Genomic DNA, 15,703 nt, shown 5'->3' on the forward strand with positions numbered 1-15,703 from the left:
TGGTCACTGTTTGCTTCAAATTCTGGCGTTTAAACACTATTCACTTGTCAAACAAAAGCCATTTACCAAATATAATGGAAAAGCATACCCATAATTTATAAATTTTTAGTGTCTTATCAAGTTTTGTGCTTTTTTTCAATTATAATTACCTTTAAGATAGTAAAGGCTTTTTCAGAAATTTGGATGATACATTTTCTGCAGAATTTCTTTCCCATTTTGTACAAGTTGGTGGAAAAAGTAAAAACATGGCAAGACTGGTTTTGTGACTCACTTTTACCGCTGATATACGATTCCCCGCGCTGGTTTGCTCAACAGTGACCCTCTCCACGCACCCATCCACATAGCCATATTAGGCATTAGGACTGACTAGTGACTGTCACAGAGAGAGAGAGAGAGAGAGAGAGAGAGAGAGAGAGGAATTGGCCTTTGGGTTGGGTGGCTTTTTTGGCCTTTTGCCTTTTGTCCAACCTCCTCCAGTGAGGAAGAAAAGGAACAAACAACAGAAGAAAACAGTGACTTGAGCTCCTTGTTATAAGACCTAGAACCACCACTCAAAACCCCCACCTCTCTCTCTCTCTCTCTTTCTCTCCCTCTCTCTCGCACACACTTCACTTTTGGTTCCATTTCTTCACACCAGCATGAACAACCACCACAGCAGCAGCCCTCTTCTTAGCAGCTGGGCTTACTACTGCCAAGGAAAGGTACCAAAGCAACCAAAAACAAACACAATTTTTGTAAATTTTCGGCTTCTTTGGAGCTTTCTGAACTTATAGTCTAATTTGCTCCTTGAATTTGCACAATGGGGTTTCTCTTCTCCACAATTTCATTCCCGACTTTCAATTTTACAACTTTACTTGGGTTTTGGTGAGCTTCTCATCATGCAAATTCAAGCACGTCCCGAGCCCTCGGGCGGAGTGTCCTGCTAACCCGAGGGCTGATGGCGTGCTTAAATTTGCATAATGGGGTTTCTATTTCTAACAATTTGAGACCCAAAACCTCAAATTTTATTACTTTTCTGAATTTTTTGCTAAAAATTTACAAATTTTTATGATCACACAGAGCATGGAAGAGTTGAGGCAGTCCCTTTTGTACACAACCGTGGAGCTTGAGCAAACAAGAGCAACAGTTCAAGAGGAGCTAAGAAAAAGAGATGATCAGATATCCCATCTCAAAGATCTGCTCCAAAAAGCCATCAGAGAAAGAGATGAAGCCCAAGGCAAATGCCACAGACTCCTCCTTGAAAAACTCCTCCTCCAACAAACCCAGCAGCAGCAACACCAGCAAACCCAGCAGAATCAGCAAACAGCTCCTCTCTCTGGAATTTCAAGCATTGAAGACGAACCCAGAAGAGGAATCGACTCCAACAATGGCTTCTCCTCCTCAGATTGTGAAGAAAGCATTGTTTCTTCCCCAGTTATTGACCCAATTCAGCAAACCCAGCAGCTGCCACCAGGACCATCATTGCCACACCCATCAGTGGAGCTGCTGCCTGAGAAGCCGCTGCCTGAAAAGGGAAAGCTTTTGCAGGCTGTGATGAAAGCCGGTCCGTTGCTTCAAACCCTACTTCTGGCAGGCCCTCTGCCGCAGTGGAGACACCCGCCGCCACCGCTGGAGTCGTTTGAGATCCCCCCTGTGACCATTCCTTCACCACCACCTCAACCACCATTGCACACCCAGCTCCAGCACCAAGACTCCTCCTTGGCCAACGTTAGCTGCGGCATAGTCAACAGAAAGAGAGTCCTCTGTGAGGGCTCTGCCTCTCCTCCAGAGACCAAGTTCCAAAGGGTTGCCCTCCGCTGACTCTGCAGCTGCTGCTTCAGATTATTAGTATTAATCTACCCCTTATTTTTACGGTTCGATATTTTTAAAAATTAATACAACTAAAAGGTTAGTGAGGATGAAAACAAAACCATGAATTTCCAAAATTTCAATTGGGTTTTTGTGACTTATCCATCTAGCATTTGTACAGAGAGAGAGAGAGAGAGAGAGAGAGAGAGAGAGAGGTTTGTTTCCAGGTTAACTCAGCGAGAGAAGAAGGCAGTAAAAAATTCAGAGAGCTTTGTTTGTTTATTGGGGGTTTAAATTTGCCTATTTTCTTTATGGCCCTTCACATTCTATTTTGGTCCATAATGTGAAAGGGGACTTGGAATTTTATCCAAATTGTTGTGGGATGGAAAATGTAACTCTTATTCTAGTTCAGTAAGTTATGTTCATTTTGTTTGTCTTGGTCCGACGGGTAACGCGGTTCGGAAGCTCTGCCCCGGGAGTTCTCTAGATTGAGACGGAGCAAATCAAACACTAAGATTGTAGGTGTGGAGTTGTTGAAGTTTTGGAGAAGATGGGTGGTGTGGCCAACAACCAGAAAGGTTAAGAGCCCTGCTTGTCGGTTTGAGTGGAACCCAAAAATCAGAATCAGGATCTGCTACTGGTGTGATGTATGATTATATATATACATATATATATAAATATATATTTGGGGGGAAGCATGATTGTTCAAGTCCAATCCCCATGTTGAATTCTCTCAACATCAATATTTGTTCTCCCTCCTTTCTAGTTTAATTTTTAATTCTAAATTAACTAAAGCATTTTTTTTTTCTAAGCTGCACCCACTTACTTGTTTATACTTATTTAGCTTAAGCCTTTATCTCTCAAAAGTGGAGCAAATTATTGCAGGTTAATCCTACTTGCCAATAGCATTTCATTACTAAAACATACTCAGTTGACTTTGCAGTTGCTAATTCATTGGCAATGAGCAATGAGGGCACACGTTAAGTACTCCCAAAACTTACGAGAGAAACTCAGTTGCAACGAGGTGTATAAAGTTCTTTTTCTTCTCTCTTCTTACGTGTCGCGACTTGTAAAGAGAGAGATAGAGAGAAAGAAGCATGTGTATATTGATAATACATCTTGTTGCAGCTAAAGTCGTTTAGAAAATGAAGGTAGAAGCCCAGTTTACTATTCCAAGTGAAAATTGAGAGCCGAGTACAATATATTCCATCAGTTGTGGCACCATCAAAAGCTATTTAGGTAATATTAGTAAGTTTTGGTAGATAGAAGAAGTCATGGAGCAATTTTGGTTGTATGCACAGCTCAAATAGTTGCAGTCCTTGTATGTATCGGACTTAGGCCACAAGTGAGCCAAGTGACAAGACGTTAGGTTTTCAACAAGAAAACAACTCGACTTGCACATGGAGACATGTCACATGTGACGTTCCAAACCAAAGCTCTCTAATATAGCAATTCCCCGGCCCATACTATTCTCTTGTAAAGTATGGTTTGTTGTTAAAATAATTACATTTCAATTAGTTCGTGTTTTGGCGAGAGATTTTCACTTCTTAGGTCCGGTTATAATTGAATGGATTACAAAATGTTAGGCTGAGGAGGTTATGAATATTGTCTATGAGCATTACAAGGGCATGCCAGAGGGATTTGCAGCTGGCTTTTTTTTAGTAGGAATTGACAAATTACTCACATATCTTTTGTAATGCTCATGGAGCACATTCTCAATACTTTAAAAACTTAGTCCTGATGTAAATATTCTAGAGAAATTTTAATTCAACCCAAACTGCGAGAATGAGATTTGCCAACTTTAGAATGGAAGGAGAGCATATTGATCTAGCAAACTTAACTAGATCAAGCGCATGAGTATTATTTTAAGTGTACTTAGAAGACAACCATGTGGCGTTACTATTCTACTTAAAATATAGCTTGTGGATTTGTTTTTTATTAATATACCTTAAAAGTTAGACATATCAACTATATCGTCTACTCTTAGAATAATACTTCACATAATTTGTGTTTCAGCTTATAACACGTAAATTAAGTGCTTGTAAGTTAAAACTTACACATTATACTTTTGTTATTATACTGTTTAAAGCTATGTAAAACATGGGATTAAATTATATAGTAATGTAGTAGTGGTTTACAACTACAAGAGGAAAGTTCCTTGGAAGCCAGTGATTGCAATTTTATTGCCCATCGTTCGAGTCATCCTCCAAATTGAAAACGTAACTCCATGGGCTTTTCAAATCCACCAATAATAATACATACATAACAATAATTATGCGACTGTTTCAAATTTTCTTTTGATTGTACACATTTAACAAATAAAAACTAACAACGTGTATCAACAGTCGACAATCAACCACACTTATAACAAAAGTTGAAAAAGCTAACATTTTGAGTAACAGAGAAGACTTAAGGACCAAACAATTCCACATCGATAATGCACTTGAAATCTTCACCGGAGATTGGTACTGAAGTTGAAGGGACTTGAAACTTTCACCGGCCAGCCCGAACCGTGCCCAACCCTACTAATAACTCAAAATACGTTAAAGTTTCTGGAGGCAAATGTGAAAAACCCATAACTAGTTAGAATATTTGGACCAAAAGGAAAAACAATCCAAATCCTGAAGCGGTGGCTGACTAAAATCATTGCTTGTTCAACACGGCAGAGGCTAAAGGAATCGAAGATTCACTGGTTTGAGAATGACCCTCTTGACCAACAGCTCATGGTTCAAAGGATTAAGACAAGACCTCCCTAATCTTAATCCTAATCCCATCCTTTCAAACTGGAAGCATCTCTGTCACATCCCCTTCTTCTCCTTTGTTATCATTACATCTTAGAACTAGGACTTCTAGACCATTCTATACATTACATTACCCTTCTTTTGGGGGTTTGAAGATTTGATGCAGCCATGTACTCAAGTAACATGGCGGAATCGTATTTTTAGGCGCAATGTGTTGAAATGGATGTAGACAAGCACACAACACAGCTGTGCCTATGCTATTATGAAAGAAATATGCTAGGGACAGTCGCCAAGGCGTGCAAGAATGACTCCTGGTCGTTGATGTAAGTGTGGGCCCAACCGCATCATTGGGCGGAGTTAACAATGTTTGCACACAATATGAACTCGAGAGTTTCGTAACAAACAATTAAATCCTAAATGATGAGCAGCCCAATATAAAATTCTCAATGTTTTGACTCCTCTATATGTAGCCTCTGGCACCAGACTATGGGTGAAAGCACCCAAGAATGGCAATCCATCATGTAACGCTTAAACTCTATCGGCCTAAACTTTAAAAATTCACATTGAGATACTCACATGACTGCTGCTTTCTTTACCCAGAAGACATCGGCTCCGTTGTCAATTTGATTGTTTGAATGGTTGATGGCTTGAGCATTATACAACTCCGCTACCTGAACTTAGAACAAGTGTGTGAGAGCAGATACATATCAATATTGTACAATTTTGCGTTTCAAATTAACTTTCTTCACCTGTTCAGACGATGTGGCTTGCTCTGGAGGTTTATCTCCCCGAACACGAATTAGACGTGGAAAGCGGAGAGAGAGATACCCTGATCTCACGTGCACATAGAATTAGATGAAGAAAACACATCATCTAATTCACATTTCACAAAGTAATAGCAAATATTGACAAGTAAAATAAAATATAATCCAGTGAACCTTATTAGCATCCACTATGCCAACTGCAGCACGATGAACGGGGCTAATAGTCAGGTCCGCAGCTTTCACCTCCCAAACCTGAGAAGAAAAAAAAACAGACACCAAAGGCATTACGAGAAGAAGCTGTATTCTTTTTCATGGTTGAAATGCCTAAATGTTCAGGAATGCATACCTAGAAACACGGTTGCTGCTAATTTCTCAGTAGATAACAATAATATTCGATCACCACATCATTTTGAGGCTAAAAGAAAAGAAAAAAAAAAAGGCAATTCTTGTAATTTGAAACAAATTTTGGTCACATTACACCTTTTTAATATTCTTGTTAAGATGAAATATTCAGCATTTTCCGCAAATTTGTAGTTTACCACTTTGATAATTTCTTTATATTCTGCAAATAAGTTGAGACTTATAGTAGCTCAACCCATGGAACAATTTTACAAACTAATACACATGCGAGAAATAATTCAAAAAGAGCACCATTCCATGAATTTTGATGGTAACTTTTACTTGTATCAAAAACAGGATCAATCTAGTCTACTATATGGATGTTCTCAAAGATCAATCTAGTCTATTATTCTGAATCCAAACTACTGGACGGATCAAATACTGTCCAGGATGTGCTTCAACGAAAAGGTAATCAGGGCCAACAATTCTAACTCTTTGGGTACGTTTGTTCCTCGGGACTAGCATCCCGGATAGGGCTAGTTTTATCCTGATTCTATCAAACATGGCCTTATTTTGGAACCAGACTGGGGGTGACTCATGCATCCTTAGGTCTCACTGTTCTGGCCAAGTTGAAAACGGGGGCCAAAGAAGCCCTACTTCTCACTTTGTCAACTCTAACGACGAGAGCGCTACTGGTTTCTCCTACTTCTTATAGCTGATGGAGGTGTACAGGTGTACGGGTGTAGCATTAAGTGATAACTGGGACTGGTGTCAGGTCTGGGAAGTCTTTTATAAATACTATTACATGTTTTTTTACAGCTCTGTGGGCACTATCTTGCCTTCTAGTGAAAACACGCCAAACATGGGACAAAAATAAATTCACGCCAAGTAAATCTACGCTAATTCCTGTAAGTAGTCCAAGCCAAGCAAATCCTGTATATCAAACATGCCCTGAATATGCAAAATGAACTCGGCAACACAATCGAAGTGCTGAGGGAGTTCTATTAAAGAGGTATATGCACAGAAGAAAAAGGCAATGGTTACTACCTCTGAGGGATCAAACCATACATCTGGATTCAATGAATCAGAATACCTATAATATGACTGGAATTGACAAGAACGCAAAATTAGCAAGAGAATCCGAAGAACCAAATACGTAAAAATCAGACCGAAAGAAGGAATCATAGACCTTAGGTTTGGGTATCACTTTAGTAAGGAGACTGGCAGAACGTTCTTCAAGCATTGCTTCAGTGAGTCCAGTGCCTGTATAGCATCAAGATATACAGCAGACCGATCAGTAATAGGTACAACAGATTTGGAAATCACTGAAAAAGTTGTAATCTTTCTTCAATTTCAGCCAGTTAAGTGACCGCTTTGAAGGCTCGTAGGTAGCATCTTTATTCAATGTTTTAATAATTAAACCCTCGGAACTGCAATCCAGGATGAAGGAATAACGTAAGAAGGGCATAGCTCAATGAGAACAAACTTATAAAGGTAAAAGTAAACTGGGATCCAATGCAAGGGAAAGGCCTAACCACAATTAAATTAAATTCTAAGACAGAAATTCATAAATTAATTAGTAGTACTATTTTCCACCTTCATGAAATGTATTTGTGCACAATTTGCAACCCTAGTGTAATTCAAGTCCAATGTCAGCACATTTACGAAATTTGAATTGCTTTGTTTAATGTAATATCAATTTGCCCCCTGAAAAGTCAAAAGAACAAAGTGAATACCTTGAACTGTCAGCAGCATCAAGAAACTTTTGTATTTCATCAATATCATTTGATGTTAATGCTGTGGCAAACTGAAAAAATCCAGCTTCTTCCACAAATGAGTCATACAGAGTCATACAGACACTGCACCTCACGTGTAAGAATATATTGTTACTTTCTGGTGTAAAGGCAGAACAAGAAGAATGGTCAGAAAACATTAGAAATACAGAACTTTTTCTTATAAATCAAACCTCAACAATAATTGTAGCAACTAAATTGAATTAGTAAATGGGGCACCCTTCTATAATCTCACTGTAATGAACACTATCCAGTATAGATGATAACACCTTGTTCCGTCTCTTCTTGCGCTTTATTTTTCAGTTTCATTAAGGTTAAAATTTTCCTATGAAGTAATACTATTGATGCCCTAAGGCATCCTCAACCAAGAAAAAACTACTAGAAAAGGACAGTTGGCACTTTAAACTTCACGCACTCCCCATTCTAGACACATGAAACTAATGCATAGAGATCGAATGACAAGATGTAAAGTTTCAATAGGTGAAATCTTGAATGATACTACTGCCCATTACTTTGTTACATGTATGTAGAATATAACCTTTTCCCATTAATAATTAACTTCTATTACACCAGAGGTGCATCCTTCCCGGTCCTCTCGTACTGGGGAAAGGTCATTGCAATGCTCTAACGCCCACACCAGATATGGACCAAATGACCGAGAAAAAAAAAAAGGCTTTGTGTTCTCCAAGTGGTCTATCTTAGTGTGCTAGCCGCTGCTTCATTTATAAACCTTTTGGCAGTTTTTGTTCCTAAAGGAAATTAGAGATGCCACTGAAAGCTGCTTAATCAAACTGGTTATATACCAGTCCAAAAACTAAGGGAAGCTATCAGCATTAATATAAATTCAACTCATGAATAGGAACGACAAAGATAGAGACTCAAAGAAAAACAATGACCTCCTTACATCCTAACAACATCAAGAAAAAGAAATAGTAAATTTCGAAGTCAATTCGTTTTACTCTACTAAATAATCAATCAGACATGCTGGTCATACGATATGCAGGACTTGGATATTAGTTATTAATTTCCAGAGAAGCCCAATTGCTCCCATCCAAAAGAGAAATAACAGTAAATTGTAAACTGAATTGAGAAGAAAGAAAAAAGCTATACCTCTCTACGAACTTTCAGTTGTTCCTGAATAAGTGGTCGGCCATTAATATACAACATATCAAAAGAAAATATGCAGACTTCAACCTTGATATCACTCACGCTCACATTTTTACGAGGTCTAGTGCTGAGTACCTGAAACGATAATATCTCATGAAGTCTTTTATATCCTAACTCAACAATAATCAAAATTAGAGGGTAACTGCTGCTCTTCCGTAAGTGCATTACTCAAAATGTTTTGACTTACATTTGAGAAGATTTCTGGGACGAAAACAAATATGGAGTCAGCCCAACTCCTATAGGTGGGTAGGAAACCATCATGAAGAGCACCAAGAATAAAATCTGGACTGCGGTGCGGAAATAATTTACCTGGAACGGCAGAATTTTCTGTTTTTCACAGTCATAAGCAACGATTTCGCAATCCAAAACAAATGATGTTACATATGACTTCTTTAACCTGCAAGCTGACAGAAAACATTAGTAGATAAAAATTCAGGAGCACAATTAACATTCTGGATAAAATGAGGTTGGATAACATGAAGTTGCCACCATAGAGCTCTTTCATGATAAATAAATAACCAACAAACTATTTACCCATCGCTCACGGTTAAATGCACTACCGATTGATTCAGTTTATATTACCAGAGAACTCAAACTTTTGGATTTTATTCCAGAGTAACAAACTCCCCACGTATTCTCACACCTAAGTTCAATATGCAATATCATACAACCAAGATAGAAGCGTACCTCGACACTGCAACAACAACAACATCAGGGTACTTTCCAGTGTTTCTTTCAGCATTTCGACTGTATATCTCAACCGAACCATTTTCCATGAAATGTATCTGTAAGAAATGGGGACGTTATTGTAACCAGAAAAAAGAAAAAGAAAAAGAAAAAGGAAGCACGCGATGGTATACAACATAACACAAAGCAAACAAGATTACATGCTGGAATTAACAAGATGGTATCACCTGGGCACGTTCTCCATCATACTTGTATTCACTTGTGTATTCTGTATCCTGAAACTTCTGTACAATCTCAGACACCCCTTTAGTTGGTTTTGCTAGCATAGGTCCAACTGGGACACCCAAAGTAAAGTTGCATATCTCTGGAAGATTCCACACGCTGCCACTTAAAAGGGCAGGGACGATTTTATCGTAGCTGATTGGAAATACTTATATTTTCATAAAATCAAGCATATTTGTATAACAGCCAAAATTCTTGTTATCTACTAAATAACCCTACAAGACACAAAAGGATCTAAACACTTATCATATTGCCAATTCATTAGCATATCATATACTCAGTATCAACAAAATTTGATGGCATGACGATTCTCTAGATCAACAAAATTACTCTGTGACCGAATTGCAACCTGAAGCAAACGGATCGGATATAAAGGTTCACAGTCAGTAGCAGCAACAAGAAGTGCCTTGATATGGTTTTTTTTCTTCTCCTGACTATCCTTCCCAGATTCCTGTTGAATTTCAAAAGCGAGGGTAAGTTAATTACAAGAAAAATATCCTATAATATAAAAATTTAACCCCTCCGCAGAAGCTTCATATCTTATCCACCAGTAATGGTAAAATTACCAAAGAGAAAAAAGTTCACCAGCTAACTGCATCCCGTACAGTATAATATTATGTTGGTCAACTACATTTGGTAAAATCTAACCATCTCCACAATAGTTATTTTCCCTAAATATTTACAATAATTTGGTACATCAAAAGTAAAAGGGAAATTCTCCTTGATAAACAACATGAAGGAACATAATTTAACCCCTTTTAGCTTTCATAATTCGTAATATACAATAATCGTCCTTTTGTTTCTAGTTCTAGCTAAAATGAAAATTTCCAAACAAAATGTTCTTTTGAGAAGAAACATAAAGGCAGTGTAAATGTTTCACCAAATTTACACTCACACATTGTTTTGAAAATGTAATAACTTATTAACAGAATCCATATAAAGTTATAGTACTCGGAAAGGCAAAAAAAAAAAAATCAATTGAGAAAAAAAATTGTACTTATCAAGTCCAGGCCCCTACATAAAGCAGCTCATGGCAAGTCGACGAAATGTACTGAAAACCTTGGTGACTGTTAATGCGTCAGGCTTGCGAAGAATGGTCTCCGTTTGCAACACGACCAGTAAAGGAAAGAAAAATGAACTGCATAATGAGAGTGAACTTCCTAGAAGATTTAAAACACAAAAAGCATGTAACGTGACAGGTAACTCAGATAGTAGAAGATTTAAAAAATCCCACACAACTCGCCATGATGTAATGACACAAATCAACTATGTCGGGCAAAGATTTATGACTTTTTGGTTCATTAACCTCCCCGCATTATATTTGTTATAACCTGCTCTACATCTTCCACAATTGCACAAAAAGAGAGTAACATAAGAACAATACAAACAATACAATTTCATTAACTGCCTTTCCATCTTTACATTCTCCTACTTATCCATTAACAAGTAACTAACTACTAACAACCTTGTACAGATGTCATCATCCTAGTATGCCATCTGGCAGTATCCTAACAATACCCCTCCCTTAAAACCAATCTTACAAAGTAAGATTTACAATTTGAACTAAGTACAATTGAAAACCAGCAATAAAACCGGGAACAACAAAATCACAAGAATGTATTAAAGGATCAACAATTTCTGAAAACTGGAGCTTCAAATCACTCCAACGTCAATTAGTGAAGAACCAATTTTCTGACAAACCAGCGACAAATGCAGAAAGTTGATCCTTGACCTTTATCCAGGACCATCCCAGCTCCTTAATTACCCCCTTCGATCTCATCATTTTCCTTACTTCTACCGCATCCCTCCATTTTCCTTTAGCAGCATACATGTTGGCCAGGGTTATGTGAGTCGCTGCACAACTCGGATCCAATTTAAGGATCTCATCTACAGCACGTCTTCCATAGTCGGTGTCACCATGGAGCCTACAAGCTCTAAGGAGAGTAGACCAAACAACATCATCCTGTTGAAATGGCATACTTTTGATCATATCCTCTGCCTCACCTAACCGTCCAGCTTGATAGAGGAGATCAACGACCAGCCATAGTGTTCTTTTGCAGGATTAATCCCAAAGTCATTGCTCATTGAATTGTAGTGGAAACCAAGATCAACCATTCCAGCATGGCAACAAGCAACAAGAACACCGATGAAGGTCACCAAGTCTAGTTTCAGACCAACCCTAGGAATCTTCTTAAACAGAACAATGGGTTCTCGGTAGAACCCATGTTCAGCATATCCATTAATCATCGCCGTCCATGAAATAATATCACTAAGTTCTGTCACATCAAAGATCTTTGCAGCTTCTTTTATACTTCCACATTTCGAATGCATATTCACAAGAGCACTTTGTACCATAGATGTAAACTCTAAACCGACAAACAGAACATGAGCGTGCAGTTGTTTCCCTTGTTCAAGCATTGCCATGCTTCCACAAACACTCAATACACTAGCAAGAGCAAACTCATTTGGTTGTGGTCCGTCCTTTCTCATCCACGACAAAAACTGAAAAGCTTCTTCCCCGTAACCTCCTTGAGAATACCCGGCAATTAAAGTGCTCCATGAAACAATATCTCTCCTGCTCATCTCATGAAATACCTTAGAACCTGAAGCCAAACACCCACATTTCGCATACATGGTTACAATGGAATTTCCCACCAACAACAAAGAGATAAGACCCCTTTGTAAAACGTGGGCATGCAATTGTTCACCCCATTCAACTCTAGCAAGATTGGCAACTCTAGATATGACACCTGCAAAAGTGTATTCGTTAGGACTGACACCGGTTCCTGCATTCTTATAAAGGCTTTGATTGCACGGTCCTCTTGACCTGTCCAAACATAAGTTGTAATGATTGAAGTCCATGAAAAGACATCTTGTATCCTCATTTTTTCAAACAACTGCAACCCGTAGTCTAATTTGCCACCACCCTTATCCTGAATGCCCTTGCAGTAGTCACAATCGAGAACAACATAGCAAACAACACAGCAAGCAGTTTCAAATATGGAGAGAGGGAACTTTCTTTCATTTTTTCTGTTCTTGTCCATACAAGCTTCTAAATTACCAGCATACTCCCTATGAATGATAATGGAAGAATCAAAACTCACCTCACATTTGACCACCTTGGAACAATCAGCAACACAATCTTTACTCTGGGACTTCGAATTGAAAAGCCTCTGACTAATTGTTCCACCCTTGTCCCGAATTCCCTTGCAGTAGTAGCCCATGGAACGATTGATAACAACACAGAAACTTGAGTCCTCACAGCTTGCCAATAAATCCATTGACTCAAAACTGGAGAGAAACTTGGTACCTCCTTTATCACAAATGCTTGTATGGTAGTCAAGTTTAATATCAAGAATGTAACCTGAGTTCGACATTTTGTCGAACAGGTAGAGTGCACGCGAACCAGGCAATTTAGCTTTCTTGAACTCAACATTAGAAACATGAATTTCCAAAATGAAAACTTGGGATTTGCCATTCTTACAATCAGATTCAAGAACAGTCGCTGATTTCGAATGAAGAACCTTTGAATATTTGTTCCGCCTTTGTCACGAGTGAATTCATGGAAGCCAAGCTTCAAAGAAGCAATGTCGACCGTTTGCTGCAGTCCAACAAACACATGGTGGGCATCATTTTCACCAGATTTCGCAACCGAAATTAAAACCACTTCAGGGAAAGAACCCACTTCAGGAAAAGAACAAAGACCCACATCACAGAGCAAGGAGTCTTCACCTTTCTTGGCCAACAATTTCGAAGCATAAATTTTTTTCTCCGTTCCTATAAATTCACAATCAGAAACAGGGAACCCAGAAACCAAATCGTTTGTGGCACCTGTTTTGTAATCAAAATCAAGAAATGGAGGACTTTGCACAGAATCTTTAGCTTCCCTGTCAAACAAATCGAAAACCTTCTCGTTCTCCCCAGCCAGAACTTTCAAAGAAAACCCAAAACTTACTTGAAATCTGGGGTTGGAACGAAATGTCGCAGAATCATCGTCGTGGTGTTTGCTGTAGTCGCGAACCTTCTTGAATCTCTTCAATATGGGTTGCAGACAAGGAGGACTTTTGGGCTTGTATTTTGGACGGTACTGAGACAAGAATTCATCCACTTTCTCTCGGCACGAACCTTTTCCTTGTGGAAGGATTGAAGCTTGAGAACAATTTGATTAGACTTCTCAAGAGAGAGAGGAGATGTCGATTTGATGAACGGCTGATGCGTCGGTGTAGCTGCAGAAGATTCCACACCAAGTTTTTCCGCAAGCAACTTCAATTGAACAAGAATTAAATCAGTGGTAGTCTTGAATTCGGTCCGAAATTTGGCCTGAGAAATCCTGAATTCTTCTTGAGACTTCTTGAACTCGTCGGACTTGGCTTCCCGATTGGAAACCCTCGATTCCATGGTTTTGCAAAACGTTTGCGGCGGTGTACAACAGAGAAGGATACACAAAACCCACATTGGTAATACCTTCTATTGCTTCTTCACATGCGCTTCAGTCCTCCCACGAGCCTCTGCAAGCGCCTTAATAATCGAAGCATCGCCAATTCCAAGCTCCAAACCCTCATGCGCGGGTGCAATCCTATTGGCCGCAAGATAGATCATAGGAACCAAATCCGCAGGCGTGGTGTACATTACAGTCCTCAACATGTTACAAACAATATCCGTGATCACAATCCGACCTGTCTCTTTGTCAATCAAATCGAAAACCAAACAAACAAACACAAAAGGAATCCTCTCGCCCTGGCCCCAATTCGCCACCAATTTCGGGTCAAATTCCCTGGCTTTCTTCTTCAATAGCGGCATTCGGCTCTGCAATTCCTCGGTCCGCTCCTCAGCACCCGCCGCCACACACACTTTCTTCCATGCCAGAACTACCTCGTTGTCGCCACAGCTCGAATTTTCTTAAGCTTCTTTGATTTCCTTGGATTCCGGAGCTTTAAGTTCCACGGATTCTGGGTCCTGGGTTGTACCGGCACTTTCGGGCGTAGATAGCAATTGGGGTTTTTCGCTTCTTGGATGAAGAAGGCTGGAGCTTTTTCTTGGCGGCGGCGGTGCGGGCGCCGGACATGAGGACGTCGAAGGCGGAGGGGCGGGAGGGCATGGCGCGAATATTAGGGCTTTGGGGGGAGAGGGAAATGAGAGGAAGAGAAGATGGTTTAGGGCAGAAGAGGGAGATGGGGTTGTGTAGACGGCGGCGAGAGCGGAGACGAAGACAATGACATGAACAGAGAGATCGTGAGAGCATCAAATGGAGAGCATTTGGGAGAGTGAGGGTGTGAGACTCAAGAGAGAAATGGCGGGAAATGTCGTTGAGCGTTCTAACTAACTATCAAGAATTAAAACTTAAAAAATCTCATTCTCCAGTTCAAACTTTCTATATTAGGAAAGAAAAATACACTCATGAGTAGAGCAGTGTAGTGTAGAGTGAGATTTTTAGAGTGCCAATAACACTTCCCTTTGTTTATTCTTGTAATTGTTATTGGCAGTCCAAACATCACAATTGATAATTTGGAAAATAATACTAGTCCTAAAAATATTGATTTATTTGGAGTTTAACTGTTTTTAAGTTGAAAATTATAAAGAAAATGATTGATCTTGTCAATCAAGATTCAAATGAAATATGGTGAAATAAATATTAAAACAATGTGTTACCTGTTATAAAAAGGTCAAAGTTAGAGGAATAACCTTTTTAATGGTAGGTGCAAGGTAGATGTAAAATGCCACACTAAAACTATAGCACAAGAGAATAACAAATAAAAGGCAGAGGAATAGATGATGTTACTGATATTTCTCTCTTGTTTTGCTTCTTCTTATATTTTCTGTTACATGAAAACATGCGGAGTGCTCTATTTATAGAGCAACTCCAAACTGATGCAGTTAATGCATTTTGAAATTTATGACACTTCGTCTGACTATACAATCTCTATGTATTCAACTTTCACTTTGCATGGGCATTGAAAACTTCTGCCCATGCTGAAGAATTCTGCTAACATACTGTGTGGGCATTCATTGCCTTCAGACTTTTCAACATTACCCTCAATTTATTAAAAAAAGAAAAAGAAAAAGGAAATATCATCAAATTGTCAACCTCGAAAAATCAACAATCTCATAAGTTTGGTTGTTTTTTTTTTTTTTTTTTTGGGAT

At 39.0% G+C, this 15,703-nt stretch overlaps 1 protein-coding gene and 2 pseudogenes across 2 annotated transcripts; 1 reads left to right on the forward strand and 2 right to left on the reverse strand.

The window, feature by feature from the left end:
* Positions 1 to 380: 380 nt before the first annotated feature.
* On the forward strand, positions 381 to 2,220 carry LOC137741955 (uncharacterized). The gene is made up of 2 exons (XM_068481663.2): positions 381 to 701; positions 1,060 to 2,220. Exons 1-2 carry the CDS (start codon positions 639 to 641, stop codon positions 1,798 to 1,800), a joined length of 804 nt encoding a protein of 267 aa, XP_068337764.2. The 5' UTR covers positions 381 to 638; the 3' UTR covers positions 1,801 to 2,220.
* A 1,776-nt stretch (positions 2,221 to 3,996) lies between these two features.
* LOC137743048 (DNA ligase 1-like) lies at positions 3,997 to 14,825 on the reverse strand (annotated as a pseudogene). Its single transcript, XR_015953573.1, has 15 exons — positions 13,687 to 14,825; positions 13,086 to 13,594; positions 10,593 to 10,699; positions 9,892 to 10,014; positions 9,507 to 9,709; positions 9,280 to 9,377; positions 8,902 to 8,989; positions 8,468 to 8,667; positions 7,369 to 7,479; positions 6,822 to 7,062; positions 6,680 to 6,736; positions 5,467 to 5,545; positions 5,279 to 5,355; positions 5,106 to 5,200; positions 3,997 to 4,310 (listed from the first exon to the last, which is right to left on the reverse strand). The product of XR_015953573.1 is annotated as a DNA ligase 1-like (transcript).
* Positions 10,943 to 14,021, reverse strand: LOC137741755 (putative pentatricopeptide repeat-containing protein At3g47840 pseudogene; annotated as a pseudogene).
* Positions 14,826 to 15,703: the final 878 nt, after the last annotated feature.

Source organism: Pyrus communis, chromosome 11 (genome assembly GCF_041283825.1).
Source record: "Pyrus communis isolate YQ-2024b chromosome 11, ASM4128382v1, whole genome shotgun sequence".
Lineage (NCBI taxonomy): Eukaryota > Viridiplantae > Streptophyta > Magnoliopsida > Rosales > Rosaceae > Pyrus > Pyrus communis.